Consider the following 22,487-nt stretch of genomic DNA (forward strand, 5'->3'; position numbering starts at 1 on the left):
GGCTAATAGAGTGGACAGTGAGTGGACACAGTGTTTAAAAACCCCAGCACCACTGCTGTGTCTGATCCACTCGTACCAGCAACACACACTAACACACCAAATAGTACCTGCTCTGTGAGGGTCCATGGGGGTCCTGACCACTGAAGAACAGGGTAACAGAGTATCAGAGAAACAGATGGACTACAGTCTGGAACTGTAGAACTACAGAGTGCAGCTATACAGTAAGTGGAGCTGATAAGATGGACAGTGAGTGTAGAAACAAGGCCTGACCGGTGTGTACTCATACTAACGGCTCAGTTTGGGGACATTTTACGAGTTTTTGCGACCTTCCCATATAGCGGCCCAAACCTCTACTGTCTACTGTCTCGAAATTGCAAGAATCTTGATGCGAATAAAAAAATAAATAAATAAATTTACACCATTATCAATATTGCCCAATCTAATCAACCACTAATATACTGACTGGACCCCATTAGAAATGGACCCAATACTTAATAGCCACTATCTGCAGCCTCCTACCAGCCATGCCACCACAATAATGAAAATGGACTCATGTATTTTTAGCTGTTTTCAGTCAAATCAAATATTTTTTACGGTATCTTTGCTACCAGATTAACTAGCACACTGCTGTCTCTCTATGTGTGAAATGTTGTGAGTTGTGTTGAGCTGCTAGCGAGCAACGAGGGGCATAAGAACCCCCAGCTGTGAAAATATGTCAGACCACTCCACAAAGGCAGCCGTGCTGAGACAACTGCAGCTCTCTTTGTGTCAAACAATGGCAATAAAAAAAGCAATTAAACCTAATAAAAGTGTTCACATGCTTATTAAAATCACCCAAAAAGCTGTTAGTTAAATATGGAACCTTGATGTAAACTAGGAATCGATCGCAATGATGTGACCCCATCAAAGCCAATTAATTACTGCTAATGAACCACAACACGGCAGGATCACTGCGGCCTGCTGCTGCTTCCTGAGCGCTTTTAATCTGGACGCTGCACCCTGTGACCCCGTAAGTGTCTCTCAATGAGCAAACACATCCCCAAACACGTTACTCCATCACACAGCACAATAAACGAGAGCCAGCTTGAAACTGCCTCAGCGGTGGAGGTTAAACACACCACGTGTTCCTGAATAAACCCACCAGAAGTCACAGGAATTCTCGGATTTCAGTCATTCCCCACTCGGATGTGGAATTAGTGTAGCGGGTGGCAGAGGGAGCAAAGCAGAGCTAATCTGTGTTAATTGGAAAGATCACTGGCTGAGTGTGTGTGTGTGTGTGTGTGTGTGTGTGTGTGTGTGTGTGTGTGTGTCTGACAGGTTCAGACAGTCTAAGTAGGATCACATTAGGAAGCAGACGTAACGGAATTTACCTCCATTAAACACAACTAAATGGGAAAAAAATTAATATGCAGAATTAAAATAAAAAATATCAGCGCTTGCATTTGGTTTACGAATTTCAGAAATGAAAAGAATCTCCAACGACAAGACAACAGGGACGTGCACGTGTCCTCAGGTACAATTCATAGTGCCAGTACTCAAATACTGAAATCACTATTCAGGGACTCACAATGAAGACGAAGGAAATACCCAGGCCAACAATTCAGAGCGCACATTTTGTGCTTCGGCCGAATTGATAGTTCTGCTTTTATCTGCTTATAAGCATGTTACTGTAACGACACCAAACCAGCCAGACGCTCAGGATAAAAAAATGAGGCTTGGTTGTTTGTGAGGTTTGACTAAACTCCATACCGCTGAACAGGAGACGGTGAAATCAGGAAAGGTCAAGATACAAAGAAGGACAAACAGATCAAACAAAGCCAGGCAGCCAGATCCAAAAGAGCACCGAATCCAAGAAAAGGTCAGAATATCACAAAAGGTGATCAGAGGAAGAGGAGGAAGACTGGAGTGCTGAGGAGGGTCAGCAGGCACGTGAGTTCATAGAAGCACTGGAGCTGGAGGGATGCTTGTGCTTTGCTACTCCGAGTGCCTCAACGTATAAAGTGTTTATGAATAACTAACAACTGATCTAAAGTGTAATCCATACTTATAGAGCAGATTAAAGCAGCAGTATGATTAGCCTATAACATAACCTAATGACAGGAGTGTGTTATAATGTACCAACGCTGTTATGGCAAAACATCTTTGCAGTTTAGGTCTGATTTTTCTTATTTTTATCAGTTCTCTTCATAGAAAAACAGTTTGTATGGTATGCCAATCAAAGTATTGTGGTGGCCTCATACTAAAGTTTAGGTCTGGAGACATTTTACACAAGTTTTTGTGTTGTGTTTTGTGTGGAGGGCCAGCAGGCACGTGATCTCGCAGAGGATTCTGGGAGATGGAGTTCATAGAAGCATTACAGCTGAAGGGATGCGTGACGGTTACATTGTACTTTGCTCCTCTGAGTGCCTTAACGTTGGCATTAAACATGGTTATTTAGGCTAGTCTGATGTCCAGACACCCTTCAAACATATTTGTTTGATAAGCTACCACGATAAGGAAAAAACACAGAAGGAACAAAGAAAACGTGGAGAAGACGACGAGACTTCCTTGACGTCCAGTGTTACCAATTAGCTGTAATTTGAAGTTTCTGGCTCATCTGAAGAGGCAGCCTCTGCTGTCTTACGTGCCAACACATAAGCCAATTAATTTCCCTCGGCTGTTTTTAAACAATAAAGCAAGTTTTAAAATGTTTTCCTCTGTGTGATGCTAAACTTGTGTGCAACACCAGTGCTGTCACCTAAAAAAGCAAACCACAGCTCTACATTCATTTCAGTTCAAATCCATTTTTTCCTTTTTTTGGTGCCATTTTTTCCTTCTCTGTGGCCAACTGGACACCTGATCATTAAACCTCACGGCTACTCGAATATCAAAACTAATCCAAATGCACATCCCTACAGGATATCTGTGTGAGAAACTACATTTCTTCCCTTACCCCAAAGGGGGCAGGCCTAGGCTTAATATAACCGATACGTATCACTGATATTTATAGTTGATGGTAATATAGCAATACCCGGCCTGGATTGGACATCAGGACGTCCCTATTCGATTGTGTTTTTAAACACTTCCTCCATCAAAACACAGTTGAGCAAACTACATTACCCATAGTGCTCCTCACCTGTCACATTGTGGGCTGACAGCGCCGAATGAATCGCAGCCGCAGGGCAGGCAGCCGTCCGTGCCGTTAGTGAAGTGGTCTTCTTCACACTCCTCACACTGCAGCCCCGTGTAGCCCACCATACACACACACTGGCCCGTGTCACGGTCACACTCGTCTGGGTCTAAAGCCCCTTCGGCACTGCAGTTACACACCAGCTCTGCGGAGGAAAGAGAGAGACTGCAAGGGTTAGAGATGTCCAGATTCCACCACGTCCAAACACAGATGTCTAAATACAGATGCAGCACAGCAGCGCTGTTAAAGCGATAGTTTGGGGGAAATTCGTCCCATAACCCAGGAGTTAAACTTGTCAGAGCCTGTAGGAAAAGTTATATGGAGTTCTCAGCACTGATATTACAAAAATAAGATGAAACTAAAACGGCTTAATTAAAGCAATACATTTATAAATATTGCTGTTTTAAGTGTTTCGCGTTGGTCAGTTCTGGCATCACACTTATACCAAAATATTGTTGATTCATGTCTGGGCTATAAAATATACAGCTACAGCTATATAGGTTGGTAAGTGTAGTGGGTAACACCTCTACCTTCTACACTGCAGCCCAGGGTTCAATCAAGCCCCCTACACTATACCAATAGTAATAGAGTCCTTGGGCAAGACTCCCAACACTACCTTTGAGAACCTGTGTAAAATGATTACGTTGTAAATCGCTCTGGATAAGAGCGTCTGCCAAATGCCATGAATGTAAAAATAGCTAAATGAGCTGTATAAAACAAAACGCCACCCATCTCATGCAAAGGAACTCTTCCTGTTCCAGTAAGCTGCATGCTAACCCCCTGGTCAGGCGTGCACGGTCAGTTTTTCGGTGTGGAACTGGACTCTGGTTAAAGTGGCCGAGAGAAGGATACTGCACAAACTGCTCTCCATTATGGAGAATGATGGCCACCCACTGCACACCATCATCACGGACAAGAGGAGCAAGTTTAGTGGCAGGTTAGCGTCACAGAGCTGCTCAACCGAAAGACTCAGGAGATCCTTTGTCCCCAGAGCCATCAGGCTCTTCGACTCTTCCCAGGGGGGCCAGAAGATGAGGACTGAATCTCTCATGCTAAATTACAGGTTTATTTATCTATCTGCACTTATGGACACTTTACTGTATGTATTGCACTTTCTGCACACCTTATTGCATCTGGACACTCCACATCTGGACACTTTGTCATTATTATATTCATTATTCACCTGCACCTCCGCACATTTATTATTGCACTGCCTTTTTATCTCAGGATAGATCTTATTGCACATTTTTGTATATTTCTGTTTGTATATGTGCCTGCAGAAAAGATTTTTTCACCCTTATAATATAATACAATATAATATAATATAATATAATAGAACAAGAAAAGAGGTGAAGAAGAGGGTGCAGGCAGGATGGAGTGGGTGGAGACGGGTGTCAGGGCTGATGTGTGACAGAAGGATAGCAGCAAGAGTGAAAGGGAAGGTCTACAAGACAGCAGTGCGTCCTGCTATGATGTCTGGTTTGGAGACTGTGGCTCTGTCTAAAAGACAGGAGGCTGAGCTGGAGGTGGCGGAGATGAAGATGCTGAGAATTTTGTTGGGAGTGACAAGGATGGACAAGATTAGAAATGAGCAGATCAGAGGGACGGTGAAGGTGGAGCAGTTTGGAGATAAAGCCAGAGAGGCCAGGTTGAGATGGTTTGGACATGTGTTGAGGAGGAATAGTGGATATATTGGGCAAAGAATGTTGGAGATGGAGCTGCCGGGTAGAAGGACAAGAGGTAGACCTCAGAGAAGGTTTATGGATGTAGTGAAGGTGGACATGGAGATGGTTGGTGTAAAAGTAGAGGAGGCAGTGGATAGGGCAAGATGGAGGCAGATGATCCGCTGTGGCGACCCCTAAAGGGAGCAACCGAAAGAAGAAGAAGAAGAAGAAGAAGAAGAAGAAGAAGAAGAAGAAGAAGAAGATGATAATATAACAAAACTGTCCTGTGTTGTGTGACTGCTATCTATCTGTCTGTCTGTCCAAGTCCAAACATCCATCACTGCGTCCAGTGGTGGCATGCTTTTCCCGCCAACACTTGGCATTGCGCATAGTGATCTTAGGTTTGTGGGCAGCTGCTTGGCCATAAAAACCCACTTCACGAAGCTCTCAACACACAATTCTTGTGCTGCTGTTGCTTCCAAAGGCAGTTTGAAACTTCAGCTTCAGCACCTGGCAGCCCCGCACTGTGAGTTTGTGAGGTCTACTGCTTTGTTGCCAAGTTGTTGTTGCTCCTAGATGCTTCCATTTAACAGTAACTGTGCTTACAGTTGTCTGGGGCAGATCTAGCAGGACAGGAATTTCACAAGCAGGCTTGTGGCAAAGGTGGCATCTTATGACAGTGTTTAAAGTTACTGAGCTCTTAAGTACGACCCATTCCACTGCCATTGTTTGTTTAAGGAGTTTACACAGCTATGTACTTGATTTTATACACCTGTTAGCAAAGGGTTTTACTGAAACCTGAGCTTTATAATTAGGAGGTGTGTCCACATATTTTTGGCCAGTGTATGTTCTTGTTCCTTCGTTTTGTTTTTGTTGATTTTTCATCATATTTAGGCTCTTCTCCATCTCACTCTCCCTCCTCTCCACCGTGCTGATCTGTGCTAGTCAAGCTGAATGAAATCCTGCTGCTGTTTCTTTGATACCTCATTAATTTAACATGACAAATTTCACCGCGAGAGGGAGAGACTCTTTAGCTGGCTCTTTAGCAGATCTGAGCATAATTCTATGTAAAAAAAAGCACAATTTCAGCAAGATAGCGGATACGTCACAACACAGCAGAATGAGGTTCAGCTGAAGCGTTCGTAATTACACATCTATAGCAACTGTACACAAATCGAAAAAGAATTTCCGGGATCCCTTTTAACTTTAATTACGTTGCTCTAATTCCGGCCTATTGATCAGTGTGAGGTCAGTCTGGTGTTACTGAGGAGACAAAATGAATTGCCTAATATTTCCAGCCTCAAACTACTCAAACACTCGCTACCCTACAGCAAAAAACACGACTCAAGCTGCTGCTTTTTTAACTTCAGGCTTTTTTACTAAATAAAACAACAGAGAGAGCAGTGCAAATGTTTGGTATCTGCAGGGCCCATATTCTACATTTTCTTTTGTCCCTTATGATATTTATGTGGATTTATGCATCAACTAATTTGCTCATTTTTATGTGTTCATTTTTTACCCCTTAGAATTAAACAAGTTTTTCATTGGTACCTGAAAAACCTTGCATCTCCAAAAATAGAACTTCATAGGAGAAGGAAAAAACCTGCACCACTTTTAATGTAAGTCAATGGAACCAGACATTCATTCCTAGCAAATTTCGGCTGTTTCTTTTGCTCCATTCATCGTGAAATTTACACACAATGTAAAGGCCAGCAGGCATTTTCAATTTATGTCAGAAACTGAAAAACGACAAAAATTGAGTTCAAAGGTTTTGTTCCAGCAGGCTGGTTGTTGTTACTGTAAGTTTAAGACTAATACGTGTAAATGAGCCCTGTTCTGATTTGCTGCCCTGGCTCAGAAAGCAATCCAGACTTAAATACTAATAGCTTCAGTGTGAGCAGGTGGGGTTAACTGCCGTAGGCCGAATACATGGATGTATGTCAAAGCAGGAGTTTTATGACATCACAAAAAAAAAAAAAAAAATTTTAAATGCAGTTTAAGTTTCCAGTTACAGACTGTATGGGCTGTATGGTACATTTTTAACCTCTTAAACTCCTTTAGACCACCGGTGGCTCCAAAACACACTTCATCATGTTCTTCATAACTTTAATATTCCATAAGCTCCATTCAGAAGCTGGGCGTCGTGTGAGGCTGTAGCTCTTCTCTCCAGTCTAATAGACGGTGATGTCATTTTAAACCCTTATAATAAAAGAAGCTGAACTTTGTTTTTCTACTGAAAGTCGACCCGTTTTTCCCCAAATCTGGGCTCTAAACTATAAACAGACGGCGTCTCTTCAGTGATCTGCTCTGGAAACTTTACTTTAAAAAAATAAGATTTATTTGGATCGGAGATTTTTGGCTTTCAGCAGTAAACTGTAAGCATATAGCGATATGTGTAGATCATAAAACACGTGTTCATTTGAGGGGAGTTTTTACAAAAATAAATAAATAAATAAATAATATACAAATTTGCATTTATTTCATGCAGTTACTGAATTACTAGCCTTCTGATTTGGTCATGTAGATTTAGAGAATAGACCCTGGTCAATAAGAGGTTAAACTCTTAACAGTGTTTAGACACTATGTAAAATTCCTTTATTTAAAACTAAACATGAGGATAAAGTCCGTTTTCCATGTTATGGGCCCTTTAAAATAAAGAAAACGGTCAGATTTAGATTTGTAGATCCAAACTGTTATAATCAACATTAACAGCACATTTTCCACAATGCATGTCCTGAAAGGTCACCTGAAAGTGAACCTGCTGAAGACAAAACGTGATTTGTATGCACCAAACACACCTAGCAGCACACACAGAGCATCTGAATAAACACCTCCTGGCCCTAAGGGGGGTCACAGAGGGACCCGCTAAGCTGCTTACAGCTTACACACAAATACACACTCCCATGTAAATGAGGTTACTGTCTGAGAACTGGGCTCCTCCTCTGGATATGACAATAATAATAATAACACAAAAGCATAGCAGAAGCATTATGATGTGTGTGATTTAGTAGGTAAAGCTGAGGTCAGTGTTGCTGTTGTCCTGGCAGACTGTCCCGCTGTAACGTATCATACAGTATCACAGTGTACTGAATAATACTGCACTGCATTGTATCAAAGCAAGCTTGGGGCTATAGCACGTTAGATCAGACGTGCTGCTAAGATAGCTGTCTGAATGGATCAGGCTAAACTCCGCTGTGTCAGAGTAAAGTCTGAGATATTCTACATTTTTAATATTTACAGTGCTGTGTGAAGGTTTTAGGCGTCTAAGTAAATTTTTAAACAATGTACCTCAGCAGTGAGTTTATCACAATATACATTAGAATAAAGTCGTATTCATAATTCAAATAAACAGAAAAACAATAAAAAGTAACAAGAATTTTTTGGGTCCATATTTTTCCTCGACACCTTCACAGCCGCCACAGAGACTCGTTAATATCATCAATTACATCATGAGCTCAATTTACTGAGCACTGATTGGTCAAACCAGGAGCTGCTTTATAACTACATAGAATACTGGGCTTCCTCGAGGAGAGGCTTGGAGATGGGTAAACAAACACACTCACATCCAGAAAATCACTACATACATAAAATGTATAGAATATTAACTTATATATATATATATATATATATATATATATATATATATATATATATATGTGTGTGTGTGTGTGTGTGTGTATATCATGCTGTGTGGTGTGTCGTAAAAGCACAGCTCTTTTGTGCCGTCTGTGCATTTCAGAATAAAAAAAATGACCACAAAGCTTAGTTCACTTACATTTACACCAAATAAGTGAACAGAGCGCACAATTTCCAATCCATCATTCAATAAACGTCAGACCACCCGTCAGACAACTGCTCAGCACTGACCAGCGCTGCTAGCTAAGAGAGAGGCCCTGGTTAGCATTAGCTTAGCTAGCACAACAACAGCTCAGTGAAGGCACAGAAAGGCTAAATTAAACCTGCTACGTTAGCATCTGCTGTCCTGCTGAATCACGTGTAACTGATAAACACTAATATCTGTCAGAGCAAGACTGTTCTGTGGTGTTTGGGGATGGTTTTGGCTGAGCTAACAGTAGCGGAGTTATCAGGCCAAATGGGCCGAACACCTCAGCGCAGATTTGAATCTCACTAACGGTGTTTGGCTGAAACAAGTATAAACTAATGTCTGAGAGAGTAAAAGTGGAGTGACTGGTGTTGGAGTGAAAGAAAGCTGAAAACAGAACTTGTTCTTGTTGGTGTTTGAGACTGTAACATTTCGGCTAAGCTAGTGAGAGCTTAGCTAGCAGGCCAAACGCGCCACACGGCACAGCACAGGTTCGGTTCCAGATAACTGGTACCTGAGAGCGCAAAGTGGAGTGACTGGTGTTGGACTAAAAGCTGAACGTGTTCTATGGTGAGAGTAGCTCTTCGCCTTCTTTGTGTTACTAACATACTAAGTTTTCAGGGTTGTTCCTGAGCCGGTGTATTAGGAGCTTGGCCTCTTCCTATTTCCCTTATGATATCAAAACCATGACTGCAAAATGTCAGAGGGAGCCCACAAGTGCTTCCTCAGTGAATGACAGTGAATGGAGCGAAATGGCTAAAAACTACAAGTTAAAATAGTTTCTAATCACTCGCCCAGAGTTTTCCTTTAATTTAAGAAAGTAGAAGGACGTATTTCACTCCATGTTTCCTTTTTACTGTAGTAAAAAGTTTTTACTATGTTACTGCTTTTGAGTACTGACTGGTAGGCGAGCGGAGCAGCTTATTGGCTGTTCATGCCCACAGACGTCATGAATATGCACATGAGGTTTGTGGGCAGCTGCTTGGCCATAAAAACCCACTTCACAAAGCTCTCAACACACAATTCTTGTGCTGCTGTTGCTTCCAAAGGCAGTTTGAAACTCTGTATTGAGTGAAACAACAGAAGATAAGCAATTTTCACGCACTACACGCTTCAGCACCTGGCAGCCCCGCACTGTGAGTTTGTGAGGTCTACTGCTTTGTTGCCAAGTTGTTGTTGCTCCTAGATGCTTCCATTTAACAGTAACTGTGCTTACAGTTGTCTGGGGCAGATCTAGCAGGACAGGAATTTCACAAGCAGGCTTGTGGCAAAGGTGGCATCTTATGACAGTGTTTAAAGTTACTGAGCTCTTAAGTACGACCCATTCCAATGGCACTGTTTGTTTATGGAGTTTACACAGCTATGTACTTGATTTTATACACCTGTTAGCAAAGGGTTTTACTGAAACCTGAGCTTTATAATTAGGAGGTGTGTCCACATATTTTTGGCCAGTGTATGTTATTGTTCCTGCATTTTGTTTTTGTTGATTTTTCATGGCATATTTAGGCTCTTCTCCATCTCACTCAGCGTTTGAGAAACCCGGAAGACAAAACAGAGCGGGAATTCTCCTCTCTACCTGTTTTCTGGGTTTTCCTGGTTCTGATTTTTCCCCTTTTTCTATCGGTCATCTCTCAGTGAGCTCCACACCAACAACCAGTGACCCTTCTAAAATATATACACATACTTTTACAATATCAGCATCACTTTTACATACTGCCGTATACTTTATTTTCATTATATGGCCCAAGCCTAATGGAGACACTACCATAGTGTTTCAAATCAAATTATGAATATATGTGTGAATCATTGCAGCTCTAGTACTCACAGCACTAGTTATGCCCAAAACTACAAGATGGAAAAAAGCCATATTTTGAGAAAAAGAAATATAGTATGATATTTCAAGAATAAAGTTGTAATATTTTGAGAATAAAGTCATAATATTTTGAGAAAAAAAGTCTCTACTATTTCAAGAAAAAAAACGTAATATTTCGAGAAAAAAAAACAATATTTCAAGAAAAAAGATGTAATATTTAGAGAAAAATGTCTCTACTATTTAGGAGACAAAAAAGTCGCAATGTTTCAATAATACCAGGAAAGTTGCGAAGTGAGGCAGCACCTCCTCGTGTTAAATGAGGGGCATTGAGTTGGTGGAGCTGCACTTTCATATCGATTCACCCATAAAGAAACACTCAGCCTCCCCGTCTCTCCTGCACATCAGCACCAGCCTGGTATTAGTTTAAGATCTGGCTGAGCAGGAAACTGTTTATCTAGAATAAAGAGCCAGACGGACTCGGAGGAAACCGTCTGTCTGTGTTGTTGAAGGAGAATCACAGGCAGGGTCGTCTACACGGCTATCTCCCCCCATTCAAAGAGGGCATGAAGTTTCCCAGACAGTGAGGATGAAGATCAAAATGATCCACAGAGAGACGGGAGTGAGTGGAGCTCCAGCGCCAGTACAGCAACCGAGACCCCAACACGTTATGCCCCTTACAGTTAGCCCTCACTCTACCACTGCACACCCTGCACATGGGCCAAAGCATCATATGTCCAGCTGAGTGCTGTAATGTGATGGAGTGAGTGCTGCACGTTCTTCCCAGCAGGCATTTTTACTCATGATTGTACGTGAGAGTGAGTCTGACCTATATATTCACAGCTGTGCTTTGGATGGTGTGATTCACCCCCATCTCTCCATGTTTGTGTACACTCCTTCACTTATCTCCCTGATCTGACGAACAGATGGGGGTGCTCACCTTCTCATGCAAACAAAGGATTTTTGGAACATGTTCAGCGTTTCCCCTACATTTGCTTCAAGGCTGGGAGGTAGATCCTTCAAAACTTCAAGGTGATGCGCGTATGCGGTACCATTAAGCTCACACAGGGCTGGAGTAGTGCTATGATGTGAAGTGATTACACTGAATTTAACATAAATGTGAGTATACCAAGTCATGTGCTGTGCATTTGGGTAATTGGGATTGATTAGGAACATTGAGTTCTTTATTTAAAGACATGTATCCAGTTTATTTATATCCGAAGAATAGAAGTGGGTTTTATAGCTGCACCAAAGAATAATTTGCATACATTTAGGCATATAGGCATGTATATATATATATATGCGATACGATATGGTGCAATATATTATGATACAATATGATATGACACAATACAATATGTTGCAACGATTCAATATGTTACGGCGTGATACAATTAATTACGATGACACAATTTGCCACATTACAGCACAATATGATACAATAAAATACATCACGACCCAATACGATACAATACGATGTGTTATGACACAAAACAACACGATATTTTATGACACAATACAATAAAACAACACGATACAACACAATGTGATATCCATTGTAACAGAGGTGTAAAATTCAGGTCCAGAAAGTAAAAATCCTTCCCAGGATTTTGTTCCAACTGCCTGGACAGCTCTGCTGGTGGTTTGATCTAACTAGAGAAGCCAGGCCGTTGGGACAAAATCCTGGGAAGGATTTTTAATTTCTGGACCTGAATTTTACACCTCTGATCCATTGTATTGTTACACCTGTAATAACTCAATTTCTGCTAAATTGAGATTAGTTAGCCCTCATATAAGGAAAGAAACAGCATTCCAGCATATCGTTGCTGTCAGAACAAATCCTTGTGTCTCCAAAACGGTAACTTTACAGGAGAAGGAAAAAACCTACTTTATTTTCAATGTAAGTCAATGGAACCAGACGGTTTCGCAAGTCATTTTTAGCCAGTGCCGTTTGTCCATTCATCATGAAATTTACACCCAATGTAAAGGGCAACACGTCCTTTCAAATCATGTCAAAAACAGAAAAACGTCAAAAATTGAGATACGAGGTTTTGTTCCCACAGCGGCAACATGTTCCACATTAATCCAGATTAAAAGTTATTTAGGTTAGCATATGCTTTGAAGTATCGGGGCTCATTTTCTCCTGCGCTCTGCCATCATGCAATTAGTTCCATTTAATTATATCCCTGGGTAAATCACTAAAATTAAGCCCTATAAAGGAAGATTTGTTAATATTAGTACTGTTGCTGTTTGTGTTATTGATCTGAAGGAGAAGAGGTCTGAGCTGAGCCTGTGAACAGGCTGGATATTTCCTCATCTGTTTATAGCTGAAACCTGAAGTGGCACCGGCTATTGGAGCAGCCTCTATTTTGCATAGTGGGGCTTGTTTCTCTTGACAACACCTGACACTAAAATACAAACATCTGAAAGTAAAATGGTCATGGAAACCAATGAAAGCTGATTTTCTTAGGCAAATAAATGAATTTCTCGGAATGTCCTCCAGTAGTAAAGCGGAACCCCTGCACATTTGGCTATTGGATGTGAAATGCTCCATTTCCATATGAAGCCTCCTGCACTGTCCAGCAGACGTTATGAGTTTGGACGTTTGGAATGCCCTTTAAAGGCTCCCCAGGCTGGTAATAAAAGCAGGCTTAGTCTGAGTCCATGCTTAAGACTTTTACTGCCATTGTCTCCAGATTATGGCCTCATCCAATGGGAACAATAGCTGGTTCAGGTCAGGGGTCACGGTGGAGTTCAGCTGTATTGGTAAACGTGGCCTCTTTTGGGGCTGCTCCAAATCAGAGGCAGTGAAGTTCAGCTACCGTTTACGCCGAGCACGTTAAAGGTGTAGTCCAGCGCATTTCAAAATAATCGAGTTGGCTCGTTTCTATGACACGGTTGATTATCAAACACGATCGTTAACGCGTTTCCATGTACAAAGACAAACAAAGAACAACATGATCCGACTCATTTCTACAATAGAAGTCAATGGGCGGCTTCATAGCCCATACACTAGCTTCTACTACAATGACACTGGAGTTAAAGGGGAATTCCACCAAATTAAAAACAAAAAATTCTGCATAATACAGTGTTGGGGATGTAAACAAAAGTCATTCGCAAGAGTTTGATGTGAAATGGTTCCCTATGGGGAAACTTACTGACTCTGGTTTCTTTACAGTGGTGGTGATGGGAACCAGGCAGCGCAACATCTACGACATTGCCATTTTATTTACTGTCCAAAACCACCAGTGAACCTACACTTATCTAAAAAAGAACGTTTCTTTGGGGATTCATGACCTCGCTTAAGGCCCACACCACCCTGCACGCATGAAAAAGAAGTTTTAGGTCAACACTTTTCCATAAAACGACTATAGAACAATGTCTCAGACGAATGCCTTCGGAACAAGGCATTCCTGTAATAACTTTCCGTGAGGGAGCTCGTAGAGATGGACGTCTGGTTCCTATCAGAAACAACGTGAACAATTCCGCCTCTGGGTTTCTCTAGAACGGAGCACTTCACACCGAACCACTCTGAATGACTCTACACCTTATCAACTGAATAATATAGAAATAAAACTCCCCTTTAATTGGGTTTCCACACGTTTCTATTAATCAACTAAATCCTGCAGACGTGCCAGGTTGAAATTGCTCTAAAGACTCCTCTGAGCAACTGATCAGGCTACAAAGGACAATATCGGCTGTTTCTGTCAGAAAGCATCGATGGGGTTGAGGACGTGGTGCCCTTAGTATCACAGTTGCACTAATCAAACATTACTTTTATCTTCTTTTCTCTTATAACCCTCCATTTCCCTCCTTAGTGATCTCAGGTTTGACTGCACTAACCTTTTTGTTTTTTAAGCTGCTCACTGGCTTCAGTGAGTAATACAATGTAACTGAATTGCATGAATAAAGTGTATTATTATTACTATTATTATTACTATTATTATTATTACTATTATTGTTGTTGTTGTTGTTATTACACAATGATTGGTTAACAATGCCCCCACACTAGAACCTAGAAACCTGTGGTTGAACTTGAGGAAATACACCAGCATTTTACAAGCCTAACCTCTAGCAGCTTCAGCATCTGCCCATTGACTTCTATAGTAATTGTGCTCCAAGTCTTTCTGTTTTCTGGCTTTTCACTTAACGCAGAGGAACATGGCAGAGGCAATCAACCCCACGCTACAGACGAGGCAGACCGGGATTAGGTCGACGAACACCAGCGTACTCCTTTAAAGGAGAATCCCACCCATATTTCAGAATTCCTGCTATATGATCGGCCTGATGTGACCTTCTATATTCTGGAGCCCTACTTTTTCACAGAGATGATGATGAAACCAACATCTGAACATGCGGAGACACTGTTTACAATACTTTTGTGAGAAGGCTTTGGCCTAAAATGTCTTTTCAAAACATGTTGACGGTCAGACGTGCACATGCAGGGCGTTGTGAGCCAAAAAAAGATTTTTTTTTTTTTGCATTCATCATCATCTGGACATGTAAAAGCTCAGAAGAGACGTGTAGGTTCTTTTCTTTCCGGCGCTTTTGGATGGTGAATAAAACGGCTATGTTTGTGTTGTAGTCATGGCGACCCCTGGTTCCTATCACCACCACTGTAAAGACGTCGGAACCATCTCACACCCAACCCCACTGAATGACTCTGTTTACACCTCAACAATTGAGTTCTAGAGCGATTTTGGAAAACTGTTGGAATTCCCCTTTAAGAGGTGCAGCCTGCAGGTCATGAATTAATAAATACAACCCGGCGATGGGACAGTGACAGGTTCATTAGCAGCACGGGCACACTTTAGGCCAAAGTGAATAAAGACCTCCAGCAGGAGCCCAAACCTTCGTGATGTAATCTACATGTTATTTAGCCTATAAGGAATTCCAGTCGGTGAGGAATTTCCTCGGGATAGGCCAAACAAGGTGAACCCATTTACTACAGATGTCAAACCTCTCAGGAGAAACAGGCCTGATGGAAGCTAATATGAAGTGTTTGTTTTACTGGGTCATGAAAAGGCTACCAGGACAGCAATGCAGTATCCATCAGTAATTCATACAGTATACAGGCTGTAGGCCTGTGGGGGAATCAAGATTATGATGATGATGATGATGGGATGCAATGTCAATGAAAAGCACCTCAAATTAAGACTGTCAGGTCTAGCACAGGCCTGGTTTTGTCCTGGCTGTGCTGCACAGGCAAAACGAGAAGATGCATCCATCACAATACAAACGAGGAGATGCTGCTGGTGAGATGATTTGCGCTGGACATGCATGCAGACTCACCTTGGCCATTCTCCATGGCATGTGGCTGAGCCCTATCAGACACCAGGCTCTGCCCTGCCTTCTGACGCCCAAACGCCCCAGGGGTGGTGGGGTCCGTGGTGGGGTCCGTGGTGGGGAGCTCGATGGTGGTCACCCGGGAGGAGAAGGTGGCTGTGGCCGGGGTCAGCGCAGCCACGGCGGGGGTGAAGCCTGGATTCGGTCCAGTGGCCGCTGCCTCGGACAAACCCAGGCACACAAACACGAGAACCGGGACAAACATGGTTGGGACGAGATCTCAACAAAGCTCCTCAGACCGGGGCTTCTCCAATCACCATCTGCCCTCCGATGTCCATCGAGGGGGGTTTTCCTCCAGAAATCCAGCCGCTTTCAGCTGCTACTCCACCATGCTCAGGAGAAAAAAAGATAGCCCCCTTTTTCTCAATGGCTGTAAATCCACCGCAAGGTGCTCGATCCACGGCGACCAGGCGTCACAACAATACGCATTAAACAGGCAGCGGATCTGGCCAATCAGAGCGCAGGGAGGGCTCAGCGCTGCTGCGCGTTTTCTCACCGCTAACGCCGCTGATTGGTCGACAGGCGATGCAGAGCGCAGCGCTGTGGATTCTCTTAATACATGGATTTAAATGCCTGCTTGTGTTCTTTAGTGCACAATTTTGAATTAAATAATGCTTTATTATAGCAGGGCTTCGTAATATAGGTGACATATTTGCACTCGGGGGGTTTTAGTAAAATATTAGCTAAAATATATCGGTTTACATCATGTTTGACATTTCAGGTTAGACTGCGATTGGGTCAAATGGAGTATTATGGAAAAAAAACAGAGCTAAATCTAAACTTAAAAGACTCGAACTTAGCCTATTTTAACCAGTACAGGTTTATATATTTACATAAACATCCCACGTTTATATAATGATATGGTCCAGGCGAGAGAACCAATGCAATCTCAAGTAGCTCTTGGGGTTGATATGATCTTTTATATGATCTTTTACATTTACAAGCAATTTGGAGCTGATTTTTCGTCTTTTATTTTGCATGTTTAGGGGAGAACTGTGGCTTAAATATCGCTTTCCGTTTAAATTGTTCCTGTATACAGATATATATTTCGTGTATATGCACAGAATACAAAATAAGAGTGTTGGGGTTATTTTTAACTGTGGTTTTGTAGGTGATGGTTAAGGAGAGGGCTGAAGCTGGATGTTGTAACTGTTTTTAGTGGGTGTTTCAGTGGCTGTGGTCTTCACCCTGTGGTTTGAAATGGCCTCAATAGAGCTGTTGGATTTTATAGTATTCGGGGATTTAGCGCCATCTGCTGGTCGGCTAATGTACCTACGGTACTATGCACTGCATAGGCCAGCCTCTGTTATCAAGCGTACTAACATTAAAGACTAAACCGATCCCACTGATTTAATTTCCCAGTCCTTATCCAGGAATTCTCTTGCAGTTTAGCGTCTTTTGGCCTTAAAACATCTCATTTTAACTCAGTACTAAGCCCTTAGGTTTAGCATGCTAGGCCTACTAGCTTTGTATGTCCACCTTAAACATTGGAAAGTAAAGCTTGAAAGGAATTTAGGTAATATTTACTTTGCATGCTGCAATTTTACAGCAAATTCCCGAGTAAAGAATTGAGTTTAAAGCTGTTAGTCTGTTAGCTGTCTGCGGAGCTAGATAGCGTGGCTCTAGCTGTTAAGAGAATATGCTGAAAGCTCCAAGCAGCGTGTTTAGTATGATCTTGGTCAGTTTGCATGTGTGTTTGATGGCATACAAGGAACCTAAAGATCAAGGATCATTCTATGAACATCACAAACGTTTTAACAATGTTTTAATGTAGCATATTAATACAGAATTCACCAGCAAAATATGGCTATGCTGATATGGTGCTGGTTTAGCTGGTCATCCTGTCCAGCATGGTCTCACTGTTTGCCCAGCATACCAGCATCCAATCCACAACGCATCACTGTATCATATCATATCATTAAAAAGCAGAAACATATATATATATCGCTGTTGTCAGAACAAAACCTTGTATCTCCAAAATGGTAACTTTACAGGAGAAGGAAAAAACCTACGTCACTTTTAATGTAAGTTAATGGAACCAGACGTCTTTGCAAGCTATTTTGGGCTGTTTCTTTTAGTCCATTCATCATGAAATTTGCATACAAAGCAAAACAAGCATTTTCAAATTATGTCAAAAATTGGAAAACAACAAAAACGGAGATACGACAACAGCAATATATATATCTATATATCAATAATATATCAATAATATATATACACATATATAGACTCACTGGCCACTTTATTAGGTACAGTAAAAGGTTAACAATCTAACCCTGTGATTGGCTGATTAGCTATTTGTGTTAACAAGCAATTGAACAGGTGTACCTAATAAAGTGGCCAGTGGATGAGTGTGTGTGTGTGTGAGTGTATATATATATATATATTTATAATGTATCTTTAAACTGTATAATATATCTTTTTATATATCTTCACAGGATAAGCCAAAAGCATGTTTAACTCAGTGTACATTAATGTAAATTAATGTCATTTCAGAGCAGTCCTTTTGGTCCATTCATGACAAAATTTTTCGCAATTAAAAATTATTTGTATTGTTTTTAATGTGAAATAATCTCTTTATAGAAAAATGTACCAACACAGATTTTTTTTACAGTGATGGTGATAGGAACCAGAGATCTCCATATCTACAGCACGGATGAAGCGACTATATTTTGCAAATATAGCCATTTTATTTACCATCGAAAAACCACCAGTTAATCTACATGTGTCTCCTGGTTTTTTTATATGTAATGTTGATGATGGTAAAATAGCCATAAATCTGATAGATATGTTTTCTATAGTGAAATTTTGTCTTAGAACATGTTTCATGTATCCCTCCATCATGACTGGATTAAAATACACTGGTTAAAATACATTCATCAAGCAGCTGCTGTGTTCAAATGATAAATAATAATAATAATAATAATAATAAAGATAGAAAAAATAGAGATACGTTTCTTTTTTTTGGACATTTGGATGGTGACAGCCATGCGGGCCCATGCAGGTTTTTCCAGCAGTGAAGAGGTCATAGGTGTGCAGTTATTAAGTATTTCAACAGCTTTATAAGATTTTACAACCAGAGCATACTAGAAATGAAGGTTTGGAGCAGAAGACTGCAATAAAAATGCTAAAATGTGACGCAGGATTGAGAAATCCAGGCCTAAAAGGAGACAGCAAGAGGCATTCAGAACTGTTTTCTATTAATTCTGAAATAATAATCATCTGCTGGAACCTAAATGCTCTGATTCATTCTGTTTTCTACAGGAACTGCTCGCCTGATTTGCATCTGGTAATTGTGGGTAAACTCAGACCGACCAGTTTCATCACTGTGGTTGTCTGGCCTACACTGTGTTTGACCACTAGGGGGCGAGACAGTGACTCCCCGTGTCCTTCTTACTGCAGGGCAGCGAAGGCTCATTTCTGTTGAATTGGCCTGGCTCGATTCTCTGGTAGTCGTAAAGTTCATTTCACATCTTTTCACTGTTTTTATGCTCTTGCTTTGCTTAAAAGTTCTTTCTCATAGCTGAAATGTTCAGCTCCTCTGGGAAACATATAGGACTTAATGACTTTTCTAAATAGGCCACAGTGTCCGGCTCATTAAACAGTCTAGAACCAGTTAAATGTTTCATACCCCTGTAGTGTGATGAATTATGCAGAATGTGAACTGTAACAGGATCAGGGCCCTGCAGGACTGCGGTGAAGACCAGCTCTAGAGTCAACAAGTACACACAACTGACTAGCAAATCCGTGTGCAAACATGATCACACACTATATGGCGAAAAGTATTCACTCATCCAAACCATTGAATTCAGGTGTTCCAATCACTTCCATGGCCACAGGTGTATAAAGCCGAGCCCCTCGGCCTGCAGACTGCTTCTACAGACATTAGTGAAAGAATGGGTCGCTCTCAGGAGCTCAGTGAATTCCAGCGTGGTACCGTGATCGGACGCCACCTGTGCAGCAAGTCCAGTCGTGAAATTTCCTCACTACTAAATATTCCACAGTCGACTGTCAGTGGGATTATAACAAAGTGGAAGTGATCGAGAACGACAGCAACTCAGCCACAAAGTGGTCGGCTACGTAAAATGACAGAGCGGGGTCAGCAGATGCTGAGGGGCATAGTGCGCAGAGGACACCAACTTTCTGGACTCTAGAGCAGTGGAGACGTGTTCTATGGAGTGACCAATCACGCTTCTCCGTCTGGGAGTCCGATGGATGAGTCTGGGTTTGGTGATTGCCAGGAGACGGTTCTTGTCTGACTGCATTGTGCCAAGTGTAAAGTTTGGTGGAGGGGGGATCATGGTGTGGGGTTGTTTTTCAGGAGTTGGGCTCGGCCCCTTAGTTCCAGTGAAAGGAACTCTTAAAGCTTCAGCACCAAGAGATTTTGGACAATTTCATGCTCCCAACTTTGTGGGAACAGTTTGGGGACGACCCCTTCCTGTTCCAACATGACTGCGCACCAGTGCACAAAGCAGGTCCATAAAGACGTGGATGAGCCAGTTTGATGTGGAAGAACTTGACTGACCTGCACAGAGTCCTGACCTCAACCAGATAGAACACCTTTGGAATGAATTAGAGCGGAGACTCTCAGCCAGGCCTTCTGGTCCAACATCAGTGTCTGACCTCACAAATGTTCTCCTGGAAAATTCCCATAAACACTCCTAACCCTTGTGGAAAGCCTTCCCAGAAGAGTTGAAGCTGTTATAGCTACAAAGGGTGGGCCGACATCATATTAAACCCTACGGATTAAGAATGGGATGTCACTCAAGTTCAAATGCGTGGGAAGCCAGACGAGCGAATACATTTGGAAATATAGTGCATGTCGTGTTATGCATGTAGGCAATTCAGCATGATGACGAGACAAGCACTGAGTTCTGCGTTCTAGAGTTTATAGCGTGTAGAATTCAGAACGTTTGGATGCTGGTGTTCTGGTCAACCAATGTGACCAAGCTGGGTGTCCAGCTATACCAGATCAGCATAAACCACAGCCTAAAAATGTCGGTTCTTCAAGAGTTCTTTGATGATTCTATGAACACTCACAGAACCAGTTTCATGGTTAAGGGTTCTTTGCATCATGAAAGAGTTCTATGCTGTAGATGGTTCTATATAGAACCATTTTCTTTATTAAAGAACCCTTGAATAGCCGTCTTGTGAAAGTGGGCAGCTATTAGATTAATTAAATTGCCCTGGTTTTGGGGCTGTCTGCGTATTTCCCTAACAGCTAGCGCTACGCTAACCAGCTAAGCAGACAGCTAGCAGGCTAACGGGCTCCTCCATGTTCAGAGTTAGGCTTTAAACTGAGTTCTTTACTCAGGGATTCACTGTAAAATTGCAAAATACAAAATAAATAATACATTAACTACATTTCTCGAGCGTTTTACTAGCATAGCTAGTGTGAGACCTAGCATACTAAACCTCAGGAGTTCAAATCTGATATTTTTAAAGAGAAAGATGCTAAAATGCCAAAGAACTGAAGCCTTTAAAGGGAAAATTTCAAACGTTCTCCATATTTCAGTGATTAAGACATAAACAGAGTCTTTCCGAATGTGAAATAAACACAGATTTTCTTTACAGTGGTGCTGATAGGAACCAGACGTCCCAGTGTCCGCAGTGCAAATATGACCTTTTTATTTAAGCGATACTTTTTTTTTTTTAATCCCACAAATGGGGAAATTCCACCTCTGCATTTAACCCATCCGTGAATTACCACATACACACTAGTGAACACACACACACACACACACACACACACACACAAACACACACTTGCCCGGAGCGGTGGGCAGCCCTATCCAACGACGCCTGGGGAGCAGTTGGGGGTTAGGTGTTTTGCTCAAGGACACCTCAGTCATGGACTGTCGGCACTGGGGATCAAACCGGCAACCTTCCGGTCACAGGGCCAGTTCCCTAACCTCCAGCCCCCGACTGCCCCCAAGTTATCCAAAACCCCCGGGGAACCTACCCATGTCTGAGTTTTTAACGTAATGTTGATTATGATAAAATAGTCATAAATCTGACCATTTTATCTGGGGACTATTTTGCCTTACAACACCCTTCACGTATCCCTCCACCATAATAATATATACTGATTAACACACATTTCAGGCCAAAACTGTCACAAAACTACACTGAAATCAGTGGCTCAGACGTCAGGCAGTGCACGCACAAGCATCCCATACATAACTTTCTGTGAGGGAGCTTTTAGAGGCGGACGTCTGGTTCCTATCACCACCACAGTGAGCACACTGTGTTTCACACCAGTTTCACACCAAACCGCTGCTGACGTTAACCTTTAAATTATGCAGACATTGTGTTCCCCTTTAATAGAGAGTCTGCTGAAGTAACAACTTCTGCTCTTCTGGGAAGGCTTTGCACAAGATTTTGGAACATTGCTGTGAGGATCTGATTGCACTGAGCCACGAGAGCACTAGTGAGGTCAGGTTTTGTGCCAGTCCTACTCATCCCAAAGGTGTTGAATGGAGCTTTATCACTCCACAGAAGGCAGACCCACGGCTCCAGGCATGGTCGATTTTCACAAGTGTGCACTAGATAGTGTACAAGTGTGCAGGACGCGAGGGCATCCTGTGACTGGCAGGTAATGAGGCGACTCCGTGGCCACGCCTCTGCTAAGCTTGGACCAATCAGCGGAGGCCTTGGCCGCCGCGTCGTCACGCC

General features: G+C 42.1%; 1 protein-coding gene across 1 annotated transcript in view; it reads right to left on the reverse strand.

Moving 5' to 3' along the window:
- Positions 1 to 16,211, reverse strand: part of si:ch211-158d24.2 (multiple epidermal growth factor-like domains protein 9) — a 58,572-nt gene extending 42,361 nt beyond the window's left edge. The window contains exons 1-2 of the mRNA XM_017682719.2: positions 15,759 to 16,211; positions 3,116 to 3,314 (exon numbers count right to left, since the gene is read on the reverse strand). Coding sequence (XP_017538208.1) covers positions 3,116 to 3,314; positions 15,759 to 16,017 — 458 coding nt within the window. The 5' untranslated portion in view covers positions 16,018 to 16,211. The remainder of the gene's footprint in view (positions 1 to 3,115; positions 3,315 to 15,758) is intronic.
- Between the last annotated feature and the right edge of the window lie 6,276 nt (positions 16,212 to 22,487).

This window comes from Pygocentrus nattereri, chromosome 29 (genome assembly GCF_015220715.1).
Source record: "Pygocentrus nattereri isolate fPygNat1 chromosome 29, fPygNat1.pri, whole genome shotgun sequence".
Taxonomy (NCBI): domain Eukaryota; kingdom Metazoa; phylum Chordata; class Actinopteri; order Characiformes; family Serrasalmidae; genus Pygocentrus; species Pygocentrus nattereri.